Source organism: Drosophila biarmipes, chromosome 2R, assembly GCF_025231255.1.
Source record: "Drosophila biarmipes strain raj3 chromosome 2R, RU_DBia_V1.1, whole genome shotgun sequence".
NCBI classification, from domain to species: Eukaryota; Metazoa; Arthropoda; class Insecta; order Diptera; family Drosophilidae; genus Drosophila; species Drosophila biarmipes.
Window position 1 is genome coordinate 20,991,207 of NC_066615.1, and position 20,669 is coordinate 21,011,875.

Here is a 20,669-nt window from a genome sequence, read left to right on the forward strand (position 1 = left end):
CCAAATAGTATAATCCCCTACAGGAAGTGTCACTCAGTACCATATATTTAGGTCATTTTGAGTTTATTGTTTCGTGATTATTATTAACTTAGGAGTACACTAAAATTGAGCTTTAGAATATGAATTGAATCGCGTGGTTTGGACGGCTCCAGAGGAGCATTCCCTCATAGGTTGTCAGTGGGCGTTGGAATGCTCGATTGAAGCGGTGCAAAGGCCTAGGCTTACATTAAGTTTGAGAACTTTCGCCGTCACATATCATTTTCATTATCATGAATCTATCATAGAGTAAGTGGCTCATCGGGACGGCTGCTTTATATAAGGGCTCCTGCCGCGGGGGTTTAAGTACATAAATCGATGACAAGAAAACATTCAGGAAATTCCACTAAGAGGGCATCGAGGATCCGACAAGTTAATAAATTACGAATAGTATTTAGGCATTAAGTAGATACGAGTACAAATATCACCTGAGCGTCGGCTGCTGCATTCGTTGTTAGTTCGAGTGATTAAGTTAGGGGAAGTACACATGAGCAAGTTAGTCAGGGATGTAGAAACACGCTTGCACTTGCAGTGGAGTGTCTGAAGGAAGGGCGAGTCCAACACCGACTGTGCGGAACAGAGTTCTCGGGGTATCACAAGAGTGTGCACCCAAGATCTCTGCGACATTAGCGAGCAATTAGGATGGACCCCGACCATTGCCCGGTAATCTCTGCACGTTATTATCGTTTTTTTTTTTTGCCACTAAGACTAGGCTTAATCCTACAAGACAGCCGCTTGACTGCTCCGGCATCCTTACAAGCTAGGTGGCTCCCATCCTATCATTCGTTGACTACCGCAGCGGCACCTGCGCGACCGAATTTCATCTCCTCCTGGTAATGGTAACTCTCTGATTTTTTTAAACACTTTGAGTGTTTTGCATTTTGGAAACGTTGAATTTTGAATTTTCTCTTCGAGGACCTCGAGGACCTGCGCTTAGCTGCTGTGCGAGAAGGCGGTGTTCGTGTAGGGTCCACTGTAGATGGAGCTGCCCGAGTTAGACACCGTCTTGGTGCTCCTGCGGGCCATGATGCAGAGCACGGCGGCGACCACGGCCAGCATGAGGATCAGGCCGGCGATGGCGATGGCTATGGCGAAGGTGCGCTGCGAGACGCACAGGGCATCATCCAGAGTCTATAAGGGAGTCAATTTATTCATGTATCACTGGGTATATAATCTCTAGGCACAACCCACCTTCTCCTTGTAGACCGCATCCTCGTCGCTGTCGTTGGCATTCTCGTTCTCGTTGACATACAGACCCGAGAAGACCTCAATGGTGGCGGGCAGGCCGTCCTCCTCCTTGCTGTCGACCGCCGTCTGGCGCTTGGGTCGCTTGCCACTGCACTGGGGAGCCTCCTGGCAGGTGGGATCCTCCAGGGCGCACAGGCGCACGTTGCACTGGTAGTAGACGGAGGTGGTGTACGGGAACTTGTGCGCCGGGAAGGTCACGTTGGCGGCCAGGCGATCCTGGGTGTAGTTGAACTGGCCCATGATCTCGTTGTCCATGGGACAGCTATAAAACAGGATTATTATGATACCATATGGATAAGGATTGCTATACAACTCACCCATCCTCGCCCACCAGTCGCTGCTCTCCCCAGCCCAAGCCATCGCGAACTATGCAATCCGTCACATGGAGTCCATAGACCTGCTGTTTATCGATGCTGATAACGATGGTCAGGGGGTCGCCTATCTTGACATCGTCGGCTATCTTGTGCTCGTCGTTGTAGATCTTCATGTGGCAGCCGGGCATGGGGATCTCGTTGTTGCTCACATCCTCCTCCTCCGGCGGGGCATTCGCGTCGTAGACATCCTCCTCGTCGAGGTCGTCGTCCTGCTGCTTGTCCAGCGACCGTCCATAGTCCCGGCGATCTTCGCTGCGGAAGGCCTGCGGTTTCTGGGCGTGCTTGCGCAGGTACTTCTTGGGCTTCATGGCGGCATCGCGACTCTTGTAGGCGCAGCGCACATGGTAGCCACGTCCCAGATCCGTGATGAGCTTCAGGTGGGGCTGCAGCACTATGGTGTTGAAGAACTCGATGCCACCGTCATCCTGAAAGAAGGTATTAATAGATCGGTTAGTAATCGGTAGTTACCAAAAATATAAGGCTTGTATGGCAGTTTTTTGAAATACCTTAAACTTAATTGAACTTTAAAATAAAAAAGATGTAAATGTTTGAATTAGATTTCGACAAATTTTATCACCAAAGGTTACCTTTGGTAAGACAAAGGAATAAGAACAATTCAATCTCAAACTTTCAGCCTTCATAAAAAATTCAAGAGTACTTTCGTCTTGCTTCAAGAACATTACTTGCCAGGTGGGAGATAACTATTTCACCTTTATTTCAGGTAAATGTATACTTTCTTCAGCCCTAGTTATGCCCATTAAAATGAGAATAACACCTCGAATTACCACCTACTGACAAATGCGCCGGACATCAAACCCGTTCGCCCCCGATTCCCCAGCTGAGCAGCGCTGGCCACCGGCTATACACTGAGTTCTGCTGCCGAGAAGCCATATCAGCCACCTGAACCCAGGTATAATGGCGGCGAAGCCCCTTCTCATTATGCATTCAGATTCACGCTTGGCTGCAGCCAGAAATCGCCCCTCAGAAGTTGAATGTGCGATCCAAGACAGACAATACTAAAAGTAATACTGATACCGAAGCGGGGGCTATGGAGCACTTCCTGAAGTCGCCATCAGAACGGTGCTAAAGCCGATCAGCCAGGTGTGACGTCTAGTCGCTCGGGGATCTGTGCATCTGCGGGCCTTATCTCCTCGCAAATTAGCCAAGTTTGCATGATGAATTTTAATGGCCTGCTACTTGGGCTCTTGGAAAATCCGAGAATGCTGGCATGATCGTGATGCAATTTCCCTTCGGAAGGGAACTTTAATTGGACATCCGCTGCTGGGAAAATCTCTTTCGCCTGCCACCTGGTTATTAACACCAGCAGGTGTTCATAATTAAATTTTATTTCTCCTCTCCAACTTTGGGCTTAACTAGGTTGGTCAGGGAAATAATGTGCAGTGTCAAGAGAGAGGTGTATTCTTCAAAAGCTATATAAAATATATATTTTTTTAAAGAATATAAAAAATGTTAAGTACAAATAAACACAGAAATCACTATAGTTTTTACATAAGGTGTCTAAAAGTATGCACTAATATATTTTAAAGCCAAAGGGATCGGGTACTTATTTTTACTGCCTACTTTTAAGCAGATTTATAAAGTATTTCAGACTATTGTTAGTTCTGTGCAACCAGCTTATATCATAATATAGTTAAGATTGAAGCATTCCCCAATCACTGTCTATTTTTCGCTCTGTGTACTTGTAACGGGTTATTCGCCCATCGGTGATTGTGCTAATTCCGACGGGCAGCAGAAACAAATCGAGTACACACTCGATGGCTTTGGCAACCGAAAGCCAGCTCCGCGGAAGAAAGGTGAGGTAATGACAGGGGCAGGTACTGTACATTTAGTATGTACCGCCAGCTCGGAAGTCTTGTAATTGGGTCTCTACAGATTTGGGCACGGAAGTTCTTCGTCTAAGTGGGCTCTCCTCGGGCGGGCATTCTTAATGGCCAGCGCCGATGTTTGTTGCTTCAGCAGGCACTAATCGGCGGCCTGAAGAAGCCGACTTGGACCTGAGATACTGGCCAGAGTGCGATTTATTGCCCAACACGGTTTCCGCTGGCTTAAGACTTAAAACAAGCTGAGACAAGAGATGGTCAGAACAAGAGGAGGAGAAAGACGGGCCGGGGCTCCTTTGTTGCCCAAGTCGCCGAGAGGCAAGAACCAAGAACCGTTGACAGTTATGTTCAAGTGTCAGTTCCCAGCAGCTGGGCATCATCATGCTCATCATCCCGAGACAATGGGCCAATAAAAAGCATAATAAAGTGACATTTAAGATTTCAGATCCTAACGGTAGGAGACCCTATTATGTCACTATAACACTTCTGCGCATAGACAGATGTGTGTGCGCTCTCCGGAGCAAGTGTAAATGTATCAGGTGTGTGCGGCAAGAAACAGGTCCGAAATGGATGCGTGGGAGTCGATCGCCGGACTGACCTTCGCTCCAAACTCGGCGGTAGCTGCCTTTAAGTATCGATGCGGGCCATAAAGCGCTTACATGTTTGTACACTTTTGGCCTTTTCATGGTCAGCCGGCGGCATTGGTGGCCAACGAACGCATTACCAGCGCTTCCAGCGGACAGAACAAATTGATTTCGAGGTGCGAGATGGCTTACTTGCTGAGCCAAGGAAAATTGTTTTCGAATAGGAGGGGGAGCTCGTACTCGTAGTTCTGGGATGGCAGCAATTAAATTTTAATTAAAATTTCTACCCCCCTCTGGCGACCCTGTGGGGCCCGGTTCGTACTACTCATACCTGTTCGTGGCTGATTTAATTATGCTTGACATGCGCACAGCCACAAGACCCGACCCTCGACTCCTCGGGGGAGCAAGTACCCGTCACTCTCAATGGCAGCAGATGTGGCTGCCTGTCACGCGACTTTTTACACTGCAATGAGCTCATCTCGCCGCGGATGACGTAAGGCAGGATGGTGGCCATTAGGGGACTGCACGCTGGATGAGACCCGCTCAGCGCGCTTAATGACAAACATTTAAGATATTATGCACCGACGGGCCTTGGACGCCTCTGTTGATTTTCCAGTATTTGCGGGGGGTAAACAATATCCAGCGATTCTTACTCATCGAACACTTGGCGTCAATTGCTTGGATCAACACGGAAAGGCGGGGCGGCGAAGGACAAAGCTATGGAAAACGAAAGACTCAGGCAACGAACTGAGAGAAGCAAACCTTTAAATGCTGTATGTGCTATATACGGCAGGTAACCCTCAGTGAGTACAGTGAGCATTAAAGTTTTATTTTCAACATAAATCTTTCGCCAAAATAGCAATCCAAACGAATGACTTAAGCAACAAACTCGGGTATGCTAACTACTGTAAGAAGGAGCTCTATGCAAAACCCGAATAGCATTAGTAATAGCTTGTGAAATATCAACAGGGATCAATAAAGTTTACGAGAGACACGATTCTTGCACAAGTATGAATCAAAAACAAATGACTTAGGCAACGAACTTTATGGTGGTCACATGGCAATCAAGTTTTGATGTACGCCTGCTGAAAAGTAATGATACTGTAGTTTTTAATAAAGTATTAAGAACCTTTTTTATGCTCTGGCAAACTCACAAAGTAAATATTCTTTGACTCAAGCAAAGTGTTGAATGTAAAAACAGTTCTCTTTGTAGACTCTACTTGATCTAAAACAGCAGCCAGCCTCTTTAATTGCCTATAACAATCAGAGAACCAGCTAGCCAACCCCAATAGATAAATTCTCCTCACATCTTGCGGTCCTCGAACGCACTGCACTTTGTTGCCACATCGCGGCGGCTGTCGTAACTGCAATTAACATTGGTAATTTCAAAAATTGTGTCAATCCAATCGAGCGAAAGGAAAAAGCAGCAGCCAGCAGCCGCGGCAGCCAGCGAATTACAAAACAAAATGCTGGCCCCATAAATGCCGAGTAAATTGCATTAATATGTATCACAATCGGACTGTGGCAGTGGCTGTAGATATAGAAATCCCCGCGATGCGTGAGCTGCAGCCGCCTTAGCCCGCTTAAGTGCTAATTGAGATTTCAAAATCAGATCCCAGCTCAAACGCAGCCCGTTGTTGCCCGAATCGATCGAGCGAATGAGCCAATAAATAAGTCGGCCCATATACGTATTAGACGAGCCCAATCGAGGCGAGACTGAAATTTATATGGCACATCTCGTATCGTTTACAGGGACATGGGAGACGGCGCGTCACGGCTGATCGGGTTCAGATCAATAATGCGCTTGATTGGCTTGGAGGTCTTGGGAAATAGGGGTTCTCATTGAAACTAGCTGAGCAAAAATCATAAATAAATAAGTTCTTGAATAGTGGTTGTACCAACAGCACATCAGACGGATGGCTCTGGTATACCATCAAATTAACCACCCAATCACTTTTTGCTGACTCTCATTAAACGAAAGACACTTACAAAGCCCATCCCATCTTACCCACCTCATCTAATGGCTGCTATTTCAGCTGAAACTCTGCGAAATGACAATCGCATCATTAGTTGAGCCGCAAAAGGTGCGTGAGCTGGCCATTTGGCTTCAACCTTTGAATGGACTAATCATCTTGGCATATGGACTTTACCTTGTAACCAATGAGTCGGGTCTGGCTGCCTTATAAGTGCCTAGGCTTAATGTTTCATTTTTTATTTGCATGCCAAAATGGTAGAACCAGTTGGTCATGGCGTCATCTGTAGTATCATAGCATCTGCCTGAGTGGGTGTTTTTTTCCTTGGCGGGGGGACCAATGAAATTCTGGACTTACCGTTTCCTTGGGCATCGTGTTGCAAGATCTCAGCGGCAGCTTGTACCGCAGGGAGCCCACATGATCTCTGCGGGGGAGGGAAGAAATGGATTAGAGCCGAAATGGCTCCCAATCTAAATGGCGCATCTCACCTGTACTCGCTGAGGCAGGTCGAGTTCTTGGACAGGCCTTTCGGGTAGATCATGCCGCTGAACAGCCCCGTCTCGTGGTTCGGCGGGGCATCTTTGATGGTGATCAGCATCGAGCCGGACAGGCACTTGATCCGCACGGTAGGCTCCACCGCCGGCTTCGAGGTGGAGGCCACCTCCGCCTCCGCCGCCGCAATCGCCTCGCTCAGCGAGCTCTGGGCATCCTCTGCAAAATGCGAAATCGGAAATTATGAAATGCAAACAGAAACACACGACGCGGCCACTCCCAGAGCCCAAAAAGCACAGTTAGACGACCAGGAGGATGCCGCGTCCACTGCGAGGAGGCAACCTCAAGAGCCGTTAGCATAAATCATGAGCGCAAAGCCAAGACAATGGCCCATGGGAGCAGTATTTAGCTAGGACCACAGCTCCAAGTCGCAGCCGGCATGCGGAAGACTTGAACAAATAACAATGAAGCACTGAGAGAAAAATTATATTCCATACATATTCAAATGAATTAATAAGTCTAATAAGTCTGTATAAGTCTAATATTTTGTAAGTGAAAGAAGTATACGCCGTATTTGATGAAAACAACTAGCCACTGGGTTTCTTAGGGAAGATTTTGGCAACACAAGGGGGTTTTTTTCAGTGCTTGTTCATGACATTGAGAAGCCATTGAAGCGGCAACATCGAAAATCAGCAGAAGCAGCCATGCAACATGGGGCGAAGACACGCCACAGAAGCGCTCGTGGCCATTAGAAAGACGCCACGCTGCAAGTTCCTTGAACTTTGGCGAACCATTCGAGGCGCAACCTGGGATTCGGATTTGGATTTCGATTTGGAGGTGCTCTTGGCATTTCCTGCTTTCAGAAGAACGCCCCGCTGGCTGCCCTGCTGCTCTGCGCCCCGGCAAAGGTACACAATTGGCTTGCAAGACCAAGAAGAGACCACGACCAAGAGCAAGAGGAAGACCAAGACCGAGACCGAAGAAAAGCTGCCCAGGCACGTTCGCCCTGGCAGTTGGCGGTGTGTATACATGGTATATATACCCGGCGTACATGGGATGGGGTTGTGGATGGGGATGCCATGGGATGCGATGGGATGCCTTCGGTCGAGGTGGTTCAACGAACCTGGCAGCATTTCGCATCACTTACTGCGGTTCTGGGCAAAGTAATTGCATGCAACACGGCCATTTCAGAGCCGGTTTTCCCTCTTCTCTTCTTGCTCCACTGGAATGGAATCCACTCGTCGACTTCGTTGGCACATAAAACATTTAATGGCTTTCTATTATGTATAATTTTATGGTCTCCGCAGGCGAACTGAACTGCACTCTCCTCAAACAGAACGAACTAGACTAAGGCAACAATGGCTGGCATAAATTACCAACTCTTCGCCGGCGAACAAAGACAATGCAAAACCCTACAAATCGCTCTCGGGTCTGCCTGGAGAACCAAATCAGCTTTTCAGTTTCAGTTTATTGCTCTGCGATTTATGAGATATTTCCAGACTCCGATCTAATTTCAGCAAATTGTCGATCGCTTTCACCGGGTTTATGGACACAGCTAAATTTTAAGTGCAAAGATGGATGATATTGTGGCGGTAGATGAGTTGAAACCGGAAGATGGTAGACCAAAGGTGGACCAGGTTAGGATCAATGCTCTGGCCGCGGATCTGGCGGCGGCTATAAATGGTGCATATATGAAGAAAGGGGGAGGGGAATCGCAGGCCAAGGAGCCTGGTCAAAAGCTGGCCATAGAACCCTCGCTCTCGAGCCAAAATGTAAGTAGGGGATCCCTGAGTTTCTGATCTGCAGTATAGTACCTTATGATCTACAGCTGATTATTGGCGAAAATGTTGATAATAATATTGCCAAGGAGAGTTTTAATTCGGAAAAAATGAGGTAGGTTCCTCTGGTTAACCTTATAATATTGGTTTTTTGGACATTTCAGAGTTATTATTAATATTATATCATTACAGTTCCGAAAAATCGTTGTCCTTGGAGCTGGAACCCTTGAATGTAGCCTTCAGTATTCTGCCCAAGCCAAGTCCTAGCAGTGACAATCTCAACTGCAGGCAACCCCCAAAGGAGCCTCTGGATGGCCAGCTTCTGCGTATCCTGCATGATCCCGAATCCTGTTCCTTTAAGGTCTACGTGGGCAAGTACAAGTTCCGCTGTCATCTGCATGTGCTGCAGGCCCACTCTAAGTACTTCCGGGACTACGAGGATGTGGGAACTCTAAGAGCCCACCTGCCCACTGACATGGTGACCCCGACGGCCTTCCATGTGATCTACAACTGGATGCTGGACATCACCAAGAGGCCGAAGGGCGGCTACTCCCTGGTGGAAATATACAGTGCAGCCACGTTCTTGAAAATCGACGAGTTGCTGGAGTTTACCTTCACGTGCTTTAATGAGAGCTCTGTGTCTGGAAGCCTGGCTTTTGGACTGTTTCTGGAGGCCCAGAAGTTCGAGATTCGCATGTTCCAGTTCCTGATGCTGTCCCGCATCGAGGAGTTCTTCCTGCCCCTGGTGGCCTCCAAGGAGTTTGTGCAACTGGACTTTTACTGGGTGCGGGAGCTGCTCAGCACTCACAACGTGGGCGTGAACAGTGAAATCGAGGTGATGTGATATGATATAAGATCATAAACCGAGTTATTATAATGATGAAATCCACAGATCTTTATGACCGCCGTTCGCTGGCTCAGCTATGACTGGAGCGCTCGGAAGGACCTGATGGAGCAGATGATGGACTGTGTGCGCTTCTGCCTGCTGCCTCCGCTCTTCCTCAGGTTTCTGCAGGGAGAACAGAAGACCCTGGTGCTGGACAGCATTTGCCAGAGTCCCAAAATCAGGGAAAAAGTCAACAAGGCCTTTGTGTAAGCCTGGAGCTTGAATCCCCTTAATCATTTATCAAAACTCCAAACTTCCAGATACACCTCCTCCGAGCTCTGCGAGCTGACGCAGCGCATCTTCAGCCTGGTCAAGGAGTTCGAGCCGCCGGAGCAGCGCAAGTGGATCTTCGACAAGCGGTGCTCGTACCACCGCAAGCCGGGCGGCAACCAGGGGCAGTTCTTCACCTACCAGCAGTTCCTCAACTACCTGGAGTCGCTGCACGAATCGCTGCCCGATCTCGGCTCCTAGGTCATCGGGGTCTTAGCCAAGTCCAACTCCACATCCCCCTGCAAACCCAAAAACGCAATGTGAAAGCCAGAAGGAAGTGTGCCGCAATGTTCGGCCAGTCGCCGTTTTCAATGAGGCACCTCTGAAAGCCAACTTTTGTTTGCCATGCGATTATAATGCCTGCTTTTGGCTCCGGCTTTTGGCCCACAGAGTCAACCGACATTTGGCAACCAGAAAGACAACAGGCCGCTTAGCGAGTTTACTTAACAATGGCAAGCGGCGCTGGCGGATTAAAGTGGAGTGTCTTTATAACTAATTAGGTAATAGTAGGGGGTTTGGGGACTTCGCGGTAACCAATTCATCATAGTCATGCTATTTCGGTTACTTTCAATCTCAGCGCCGTCTGCGGAATTTGTATCCTTTTTTAATAAATTTGTAAGTGGTTTTTCGTAATAAAAAATAATACTTTGGATGAAATGTAATAGATATGTTTAAACATTTTTTATGATTCAATTCAATGGTCTATTAGTTGCCTGATCATTAATCCCAACTATCTAAGTAATTTATATTGCTTTTAAGAGTATACTATCTTTTATGTTATAGTTATGGCTATCAATAGTTAACCCATTCTAGCTATTCCACCACTTCGTTTTGATAAATATATTAACTACCATATTAACATATTTATCTACACCATTTATAGTGGATGTGAACCATGTTGATAGCTTGGAGGACCGTGCCTCATTTGAATCTTATTTTAGCTTTCAGAGGCCAACAAAAGCCCCCAACTGTGTTTAATCTTCCCCGCTTCCTGGCCACCAATTTGTTAGCAATTTTTCTTGGGGCCCAATCCATAGAATTTGGTTTAGCTTCTTAATAGACAGATTTATGTACTCACTGACTGCCGTTGGAATCTGCGCCGCGTGCGTCGTCAGAGCTGCGATTGTCTGCAAAGAAAGTGGGGACAAGTCGCTCATTAGCATAGTTGGTATATGCCATAAGGCATAGTCTATATATCCCGAACCCAAGCCGAGTCCCGACCCCGCTCCCAGGCCATAAAGCGCTGACATAAATCACGGCAAGCCGACATTAAGTCCCTGGCCTAATCCATCGCCAGTAAGTTTCTTTAATTAAAGTGGAAATTTCGTTTTTGTGTTGCCGGCAGATGGGGGGAACCACTGTGTTCTCACGATTCTAAGGCTCCTCGGGAAAGCCTGGCAGAAACTTTCGCCAGCCAGGCTTAAGTTAACCCCCGAACCCGAACTCGGGTACGAATCCGAACCTGAATCTCTTGGATCTTTGGGGCCAAGCGGCTTAGCATGTGGCCGGGGCAATGGTGTGCCACTTTTGAAGTTTAGCATACTGGGGAGGGGAGCTGCAGGAGGAGCACCAGCTGGCCTCCAGTCTCACATCCAGGTTAATCGCATTGGCATGCAATTGTCATTCAGCGGGCCGCCTGATTGATGTGTTCTGGCCGAGCTCGGCAATTTTCCATTTCGCTGGGCCCAGAGGTGGAAAATGCCCAGGTAATACTTAGTAATACTTACGATTAAGTGCAGCGCCGTGCAGAAAATGTCCATCGGAGTGCCAGTCCTCATGGTGCGAGCTGCAAGAGTGAGAAGAGCCCGAGAGACGGATATTAAAACCTTGGCAAATAGTCAAAACTCAAAACCTTAAACCGAGAACCCGCAGCAAACCGGTTCTGCACCCACAACACACGTATAGGATTATGCTAAATCACTCGAGGTTCGAGCACCGCGATTCTGTAATGAATTCGTGGCCCAAAGGCAAACTTTCTGTTGCCAAATGGGTCAAGCCAACACAACCGAAATTAGGTTCGCGTGTACGGGCTTATTGCAAATGGGTTAGCATCGGCATAAAGTGGTGGCTGTGGCTCAGGCAAGGAGGTGCGCACAAGATGGGATGCCGTATCTTAAAGATGCCAGCCGTCGAGCGCAGCGCAAACAAACATCCGCCAAATGCAACTCATGGCATCATGACTCGGGTTTCCGCTTTCTTGGCCCCAGAAGCTGCTGCATTACGAGATATTAAGCGCATATCAATGGCCCGTGACAAACGCTTTTCAACTTCCTGCCGATCGGTGAGAACTTCGCAGGCGAGTCACGTCAGGAAGATATTTTCAAAGTGAGTACACGGGAAATAATAAGTGGCAGCCCTTATTTATACATTGTTTAATGTTTTTAACTGATTAAAATTAATACTGTAAGGCTAGTATAAATGCAAGTATCAGTACATAAAAATGTACACCAGCATTTTGAATTTCAGGAATTCCTATAATACTTAAGATATTTAAGATTTGTACTATGAAAATAATGTTCATTCAAGTATTTGGAATGCATTCACTTCTTGTAAACCTTCGTATAACGAGAAATCTTTTATGAGGTTAATATTACTTTGTTATAATATATTCTTTTAGGCTGGTGAAGTTTCTTTATCTTTTAAAAGAATATCATTTTAATAAATTAAAAACCATATCATATGTAGGTTATACTAAATTTAAAATCAGAGGCAGCCGCTGTTTAATCTGATCGCTTATTATTTTGTTACCCAACTTCTGTAAGTATTTTCTCTAACATAACACAAGAACTTTGAGATCCGACATACCACCCGGTTGATAACCGAAATGAGATCATATTGTTCCCCGTGCATGCTGATCGCTGTCTTGGGCGTCGCAAGACAAGAAAATGCGGCTTACGCCGATGGCCGAGAGGCGATAATGATTTGTTGTTACCGCTGACGCTGCCAACACATTTCATTCAGTACAACTACACAAAACGGTGGTGATGTCACAAGACCAGCACTCCACATCCCCATCCCCAGCCACATCCACATCCACATCCACTCACCCCGTATCGAGATACAGAGCCCGAGATACGTTCGGTTATTATCCAAGAGGTGTAATCTCGTTGGGAGTCTGGTTGTTATGGAAATTGGTTCGTTTTCGGTTCGGGGAGAAGCTCGGAATTGGGTCAATGGATAGCGCCTGAGACTGATAGATTGTTGGCATTATGCGGTGAGCACATATCAATTTGTCAAAGCTGGAGGCCCACACCTGAGCACTTCCTGAACACCGAGCAGTCCGCCAAGTAGACAAACGTGGCGCAGAGCCGAATGCAAATTGCCAACTGACGCCAGTTAGGTTCAGGCCACAACATCCCACAAGCCAGCGCTCATACTTCGTACTTCCACGGGCAGTGCAATAAATTAGCTAAAATTAGCAAAATGACGCAAGCCCGGCAGACAGGTAAAAATAAAGCTCGAATTGAAAACGCACCTCGTGCAGGCAAAAAATCAGTTGGAAAAATGCGGCGAAGCACGCCAACATTGTGAGCATTATGAATAATGACTTTGATTGGCATCTGCTCTCGTTACCCAGTTCGGGCTGAAAAAGAGCAAAGGAAAACAAGGCGTCATGCCAAATGCCCAATGGAAATGGCAAACTGACCTTCAATTACGCTCATCGGCGATAAGGGAAATTGCATCGAATGGGGGCACGAATTACAGATTGTTGGTGGGCTTAATGGAATGATAGGGGTCTTTTGGCTCATAGGGATTATGCGGAAACAAAAGAGATGTATCTGGCAGATATGAATTGAGTAATAAGATCAATTTAATACTCACTGGTTTTAATGTTAGAGTGATAACGAACATTGGAATCTTTCATTTTCTTAGTTAATACTCAGAGCTTTTTAAGAGAGATAAAGCTAGACGCCTTCTCTGACTAGAGTGTTTAAGATACAGTGTTTTAAGGAAATGATTATTAATATTATCTTTATATTATCCTATTATATTAATATTATCTTTTTTTATTAATGTTTCACAAATAAATATATAATGGAACAATAATTTTAACAAGCTATTTTTAAGTTTTTAAGAACTTTATCCACACATATGCCATCTACCTATCAATCTATCTACCAATCTATGTTTCCATATTTCTATCTTTCTGTCTGTCGATCTGTCTACCTATCTACCTATCTATCTACCTATCTATCAATATAGCAATCTAACTATCTACCTATCTATCTATCTATCTATCTACCTATCTATCTACCTATCTATCTATTTATCTATCTAACTATATATCTATCTATCTGTCTACCTATCTATATATCTTTCTATATTTCTACTTATCTATCTATCTATTTATCTATCCATCAATTTATCTTGCTGTCTACCTATCTATCTGTCTATCTATCTACCTATCTATCTATCTATCTATCTATCTATCTATCTAACTATCTATCTATCTATCTATCTATCTATTTATCTATCTATCTACCTATCTACCTATCTATCTATATTTATGTTATTCACTGCAAGAGCTGACTAACAAATTAAATGACAAATAAATGCATAGGTTTTCTCCCTCTGTGAGCAGGCACTTCCTGCAGCTGCGGCGCACTTCCTCCACTTGTAATTCCCTCCATGGAATCCAAGAACTCTCGCCTAGAATATAAATTATGCAACGATGATTCATTGTCCAATCAATCGTGTGCATTCGATGGCAACGGATAGCTCCAAGTGTCAATTTGAATTCATTTGACACACATTTCACAGAGCAAATAGCTCCGAAATAACTAAACAAACACACAGTAAGACCAAAAACCAACAAAATGGGCCGTGCAACTGAATAAATTAAATGGGTTTTGCGTGCCAACAAGGCGAACAAAGTTGTGTGTTTTAGTTTTTTACGTTTTTGTTGTTTAAAGTTTAAACAATTGCAGCTTCATTGGGGTGTGTGTGCGCTGTTAATGTGGCGGCTAAATGACCTCGCGTGTTTCCATTTTCCCGCAATTTATTTGCTTTTAAATACCCACCGAGGGTATGCAAAAAGCACATAGTTTTGAAATGCACACTTAACTTTACAGCTTTCTGCTTGAGCAAAACTGCTGGGTGGTTGGGAAAAGCGTGAAAAGGCGCGTAACTGTGCGTAAAATTGCGGCCCAACTAAGTATTTGAAAATTAAATGCTGACGGCCGACGAACCTAATCCCAAATGAAGTGTATAATTAAAGGGAACGGACCACCCGCCGGTCGATCGACGTGGATCTGGGTGAACCACATTAATCAAGCCGCGTGCCTGGGAACCTTTAGAAATCTCCGAGATCTCGGCAGGCCAGCTAGAGAGTCGGTCGATTAGAATATCTGACGACTCCCATCGCCGGCTGGCAGATCTGGTTCCAGTCTGAACTGCCAAAGGCAATGGCAAAATCACAATGGCAATAACAAAAACTGTGTTAAGCACACAAACTCACACTCGCGCGCTTTGAGTCTAAGCCACAGCTCACTAACGTGGCTGACCCATTTGGAACTATCGTGATCGGGGGGGTTCTACCAACTTTCGGTTGCGGTTTGCCATTAAAATGGGAAATCTCCGCCGTACATCGCGGCAGTAGTGTGATCAATCACACGGAGAGAAAAATTGGCATGGTGCTGTCACAATGTGGGGAATAAATTGCTGATTTTGGATATACTGGGAGAGTTGTAAAAATATGTTGAGGCTTTGTGGGATTTTTATCAAGACTTTGTAGGTGAGTTAGGTATAACAACTAAGTTACTTGACATATTTAAAGATTCTAATATTTTTCAATACTTGTACCAAATAATTGTTTAACCTTTGAGATATAATATTATATATCGATTTTATAAGGCATTATGACTCACATATCTCTACTTTTTTTGAGAGTTTATGGATTGATCATTTCTATTATTTACATACGTTCCAATACACTGTTGTGCTTTAAAATCTTGCTATTAAGATAAACAAGTAATATAAGAATCTTCCATTTTACCCTAAAAGTGGTACATCTTCCCAGCACTTCCTAAGTTAAAATAATAAGATATTGATATTGGTTACCTTCTAGCTTATCCCCCTGCTTTTTGTTCTGTGTAGCATACCTATGCGTAGAGCTAATTTCGCTGCAATTCCGCTGGCGTAGAAAGTAAGTTGGGGCGGGTTAGGGCCTTGAAGACAGTAGACCGGAGACCAAAGCCGAAGGCCCGCTTCGAAGATGCATTGTGCGATTGTCCCGCATTGTTCTTAATGACGGCAATTAACGACTGGTCGAACAAAAAGGGCAGCTTTATAGCTGGAGTTATACCTCCGAAAGAGGTCAGACCGGCTTTACTGCCGGACTTTGGGCACAGCTTTTACTTTTACCCGAGTCAAGTCAAAACTTCTAACTGCCCAGCGGGCTGGGGCTAATCAAGCGTCGGAGATCAATGGCAATTGAGGCATCGACTTTCACCTGCTTGCGTATGCAGGCGCTGTGTTTTTGTTTTTCCCAATTAGAATTTTAAATTTTAAACTTCAGCCTCAGCAATTAGCTGGCGTTTGATGGGGGTTTGATGGCCAGGTAGCCAAATAACCAGATATTCCGATAACCAGATAGATAGACTTCCGAAAGCCAACAGATCGGAACGAACTTTATGTGAAGGTCAGTGCAATTGTCTCGCCGTCGCCTTTGTTCGCCTCAAATGAGCTAACAATGCTTTAATTTGCCGCTGGGTTGGCCAATTGCAATAAACGCCAACGCCGATTCCGTTTATAGATTTCTCAGACATTCAGCCAGCAGCAGCCGCAACTCTAATGGACAATTGGCCATTAAGACAATGTGAGAATTTGAAAATCGCACATCATTAACGGGCGGCCTTAAATGGGGGAAAACGCAACCCCACCCTCTTGGCCAAAATGCGCTGACCTGGTTGTTGCCACACGCATCAAACTGGAGCGTGGAGACACCGGGGTCTTGCCACACTGTGTGCGAACCAAGTTTGGGTCCTAGGACCCAAAGCTGGCCAATGCGTTGCGTATTTCTATTGCGTAACAGCTCGCCTCTCTGCCATTTGTCAAGATGTCCAATTTGGCTCAAATATGCAAACCGCTGATTGGACACCCACAGTCTCGGCCCAGGGGCTCAGCCCAAATATATTTCTCTCTCCCATTTTGACGCCTAATTTTTGTGGCTACAGGCTTTTTAGCCTGCCACGAAAAACAGATATAAACACGAAAGCACGGCAAAGAAATTCGCATTGAACGTGACTTGAGCTGAGCTGCAGACATGAATGTGTTTGATTTTTATCAGCCGGGTCTACAATATTTCAGTTTTAGCCATTTACTTTGCGCCTTTTGCTTTTGCCTCTTGACTGGCGCCCATTGTTACCCGCTGTTTTGTTTCTTTTTTCCAACTTTTTGCCCGAAGGCACAGCTAAAACTAGTTTTGTAGTTCCGTTTTTGCTTGGGCTTGTTTGCCAGCGCTTTGCGTCTAGAAGTACTTAAAATCTGGGCTCCCTACTGCTGGTCAACCAGCTGAGCAGCGGACTAATTCGTCATTAAAGCCCATTCATTGAGGGCTGGTCTAAACGCAGATACTTGGTTTTATGGGGGATTCTGCTGATGAGCCAGGGAACAGACATTACTAATTGCTGGCTGACCTTATGGTTCCCATAATATCTTTATCCAAGTTTCTCTGGGATGGGTTTCAAGATGGTTTCCTCTGAAGAACAAAGGTGTGGGGGGATGATCTCATACAGGGGCTTAACCAGCTCGGAATTTTGTTAAAAAAAAAACATATAAGACCATAAAAACCAAGGAGAATAAAGAAATGTTTTTTATATGCAAGTTACTAAGGATCCAACAAAAAAATTGGTTAGTAAGTCCTTAAATTTCAAAAAAAATATAAAGAAAATATTTTACATATATAATATATAATATTTTTTGAAGTTTTTTATTGTGGACATCCGTTTTAAACATAATCTAATGTCTGAGAACCTAAGCCATTTAGTACACGACACCATTCCTTGTGGGTTTCCTTTGAGCACAGTGCAACTCAAGGCGGTTCAAAAGTCTTGGCCTGCCACACCCCATTTAAGGCTGTGGATTTGAAAGTGTTTCGGATTGATTCGAGCAAACTCGTACTGCAGTCGCTGTTTTTGCGTGGGGTTTGGTCTAAGGTAAAAGCCTGCATTTAAGTCCGCTTCAGTTTGCCAATGTTGATTTAATTCGCCGAAGGTGGCGAAGGCGGGGGAGGCAGGGGAGTGGGAAACGGCGATCAACTAGCCAGACGACTTTTCGTTTTGGCCAAAAAAAAGGCAAACAAACGAGAAACAAACAAGCAAACCAATGCACATTGTCCATTTGCAGGAGAGCACAAACGGCTTATGACTCACGGCTTTTTTGGGTTTTGGGTTTTGGGTTTTGGGGCACGCCTTTCGCTAGCATTTTGGGTTTTTGCATAATTAGTGGCGAGCGCCAACGTGTCGTATGAGTAATGCAGCCGCCAAGTTCGTTGCCTAAGTCTTTCGTTTTCAACTGTAAATCAATAGCGGCGAACGAGCGGAAAATCTAGCGTTGGGGAGGTCTGGGCTTTTGGTTGAATGAACTCGCCATTTTTGGCGCTTTCTTTGTCGGTTCTTCGGCGGGAGATTATAAATCAATCAACACACCTTTGGCAAGCCCACACGCATCTCGGGGCTTAGTTCATGAACCCCCGAAAATCCGCCATTTTACTTTGTTTCTCTCGCTTTGAAGACTGAAGCGAAGTAATACCAAATTATACATACACTCATATTTTCCGTCTTTACCTTATTTTGTGGCCGCCTCAAGGTCACTTCAAGCTGTTGTCTGGCTGTTATATAAACAAGTTAACTACACGATGGCTCTGAAAACTGGTATTCGAGCAGCCCGAGCGCGGATTCGCCTTTTAATTATACAAATTTTACGCTTGCGTTGGCGTTCCTCAAACGCAAAGCTTTCCGAGAATGCCGCAGAGAACTGCGGAGGCACTCAACAGAAGTTAAAGATAGATGCGAGGGGCCATTACTCACTAGGCACAAGGCGTTGCATTCAACGCAGATGAAGACCATTACATTGGCCAGACAACAATATTTTGATGGCCAACAAACCACAAATTAACCAATTAATAGGCCATGCATCACCGAAAAGGGAAAGGTTCCCAGATGGGCTCTGCCCATGCCCCGCAGATGATGCAAGTGTCGGATCGGGATGCTTCCAAGCCCCCGACTCTCCATCAATCAACTTTTCTAATTGCTTCTTTAGACGCCAACTCGCCTACAATGGGAACGAACATAATTAGGGGCTGTACGATCCATGGAAGTGCTAAAAGTTCCACAAGGAGAAGACTCTTTGTTGGCTTGCCCAATTAGCAACAGATTCTGGCTTATAATGGCCGCACACCATGGTGTCGATAATGTGAGTGGTCAGGGGTCTTCCAGGCCCCGATGACACATTGCTTATGCGCTGCACACGGCCAGGAAAGGGCATTGAAAACTGGCAACTGGAAAGTGGTAACTCGGAAAAGCGGATGTCCGTGATGTGGCTGAACAAATAGCTTACCCCATCCTGACCATTTCAGAGTCCCCAGCCCCCAGTCCACAGTACCCAGAAAATGATGTAACTGGCTGCGAACTTGGCAGCCAATTTTGGCCACGGGCAACGGCAACCTTGGCAAACAGGTTCAGATCCCCCAGAAGATGGGGACAGTTTTCCAGATAAGGCCCATTTCATTTGCACAGAAAACAGATTGCAAGGCTTCTTCAATTTATTCCCCAGGTACCAGTATGCCGCGAATTTCGAATTTCGAGCGAGGCGAACTGAGGCAACCGGTTTTTGGTTGATGGATTTTCGGCGATTTATGAAGTCATCTTTAGAGGCTGTTTTGACGTCGGTTTTGTTTTTGCAAACGGCACAGACTTTGATTTTCTGCCTGATTTTAACTGTTTCTCTTGGCGGCTTTCTGGTTTTTTGGTCAACAAAAACTCCCCGACACTCACCTCTGTCCAACTTCGCCCTTTTTGCGTAATCCAATTGGTTATGTGTCCGTTGCCTTGCGATTTTTCGAGCTTGCTATGCTTTGAACTGGTTTCCCGGAACGATGATGATTTTTGAATATTCAACGATATTTTGGTTTCACATTAGTTTAATGGTTTTTGCGATACTTCCTCTATAATTATTTCGTTTTGCGGCCAACACTCGTTTTACATGCCAGAGCTGCGGGAATTGCACATCTAAGAGTTGGCCAAGAGCGGTTAAAGAGACGGAAAGAGCGGCTCATTGGCGAATTATTGGAGTTGCTGCTGCTGCTGCTGCTGCGGCTGCTATTACGCCGTCTCCACACAAAAGGCTGAGGCAACAAACTTTCCGACACTTTTGCACTTCCCCAGAAAACAACGCGAAACATTCAAAAGATTCACAAATCATTCAGCACGTATTTGCTGGCCCGTTCAACCACCCGTCGAGCTTAATAGCCTCCCAAGGGCAGCAACAATCAGGGAAAATCACGTCGGAACATCACAAACACACAACAGCAACAACCGCAACTATTTCAAGACTCGGAAACCCAATCGAGGCATCGAAAATCCTCTTCAACCAAGGGATGGCCGTCTCGAATCCGTTTGCACGATCCAATTGGAGAACCGGGTAAACGGAGTTCTAGCCGTAGAATTGAAAAAACTCACGCACGACTCGGAATCGAAGCGAATCGTAGTCGGATCTTATAGGATCGTGTAAGATCGAGGTTCGTTGAGCGCTGCGGATGTGTCTCGCACACCAACCTGGCCAAGACTGACTCGGCCGAAACCGAAACACTGGCACTCGCACTCCGACGAAGCCCCAAGACAACCGGTCTTGCCAAGATTCGGAGTGGCTTCGCTCTGAGATCTTCGTTTTCGGAGCAATTGGCAAGTCCGGGCTCGCTCTTAGGACTAGCTCTTCTCTGATATGTGGTATAATAGCGATAATACAGTGTGTCCCAGGTTTGCCGCCGCTTGCGGTCGTCTCGGTGTCGCTGCCAGTTTTTCAGCAGTAACACGTCGTCCAGTTTAGTTGGGCTGCACTTGATGATCGTCGGGAGGAACTGGCGGCCACGCTCCGCTGGCTCCCTTCAAAACACCTACGGGCCGGGTCCAGATTGTCTTTCTAATGAGCGCGGCGTAATTAGAGGGTTGGGCGGTGGCGGTGGTCATC

General features: G+C 45.8%; 2 protein-coding genes across 7 annotated transcripts; one reads left to right on the forward strand and one right to left on the reverse strand.

Moving 5' to 3' along the window:
* Positions 1-44: 44 nt before the first annotated feature.
* Positions 45-20,263, reverse strand: LOC108022729 (uncharacterized). Of its 6 annotated transcripts, none has more exons than XM_017091813.3 (9): positions 20,162-20,263; positions 19,478-19,711; positions 11,210-11,268; positions 10,561-10,609; positions 6,545-6,767; positions 6,414-6,480; positions 1,602-2,083; positions 1,228-1,546; positions 45-1,167 (listed from the first exon to the last, which is right to left on the reverse strand). In XM_017091813.3, exons 3-9 carry the CDS (start codon positions 11,258-11,260, stop codon positions 970-972), a joined length of 1,389 nt encoding a protein of 462 aa, XP_016947302.1. In that variant the 5' UTR covers positions 11,261-11,268; positions 19,478-19,711; positions 20,162-20,263; the 3' UTR covers positions 45-969. The 6 variants fall into 6 exon arrangements, with proteins under 6 accessions (XP_016947302.1, XP_016947304.1, XP_043947543.1 ...); XM_017091815.3 differs by having other exon boundaries at positions 20,166-20,262; XM_044091608.2 differs by having other exon boundaries at positions 19,478-19,694; positions 20,162-20,262.
* LOC108022730 (actin-binding protein IPP) lies at positions 7,945-10,144 on the forward strand. Its single transcript, XM_017091819.3, has 5 exons — positions 7,945-8,320; positions 8,377-8,441; positions 8,519-9,161; positions 9,219-9,418; positions 9,473-10,144. The coding sequence occupies exons 1-5, from the start codon at positions 8,123-8,125 to the stop codon at positions 9,681-9,683; spliced, it is 1,317 nt and encodes a 438-aa protein (XP_016947308.1). The 5' UTR covers positions 7,945-8,122; the 3' UTR covers positions 9,684-10,144.
* Positions 20,264-20,669: the final 406 nt, after the last annotated feature.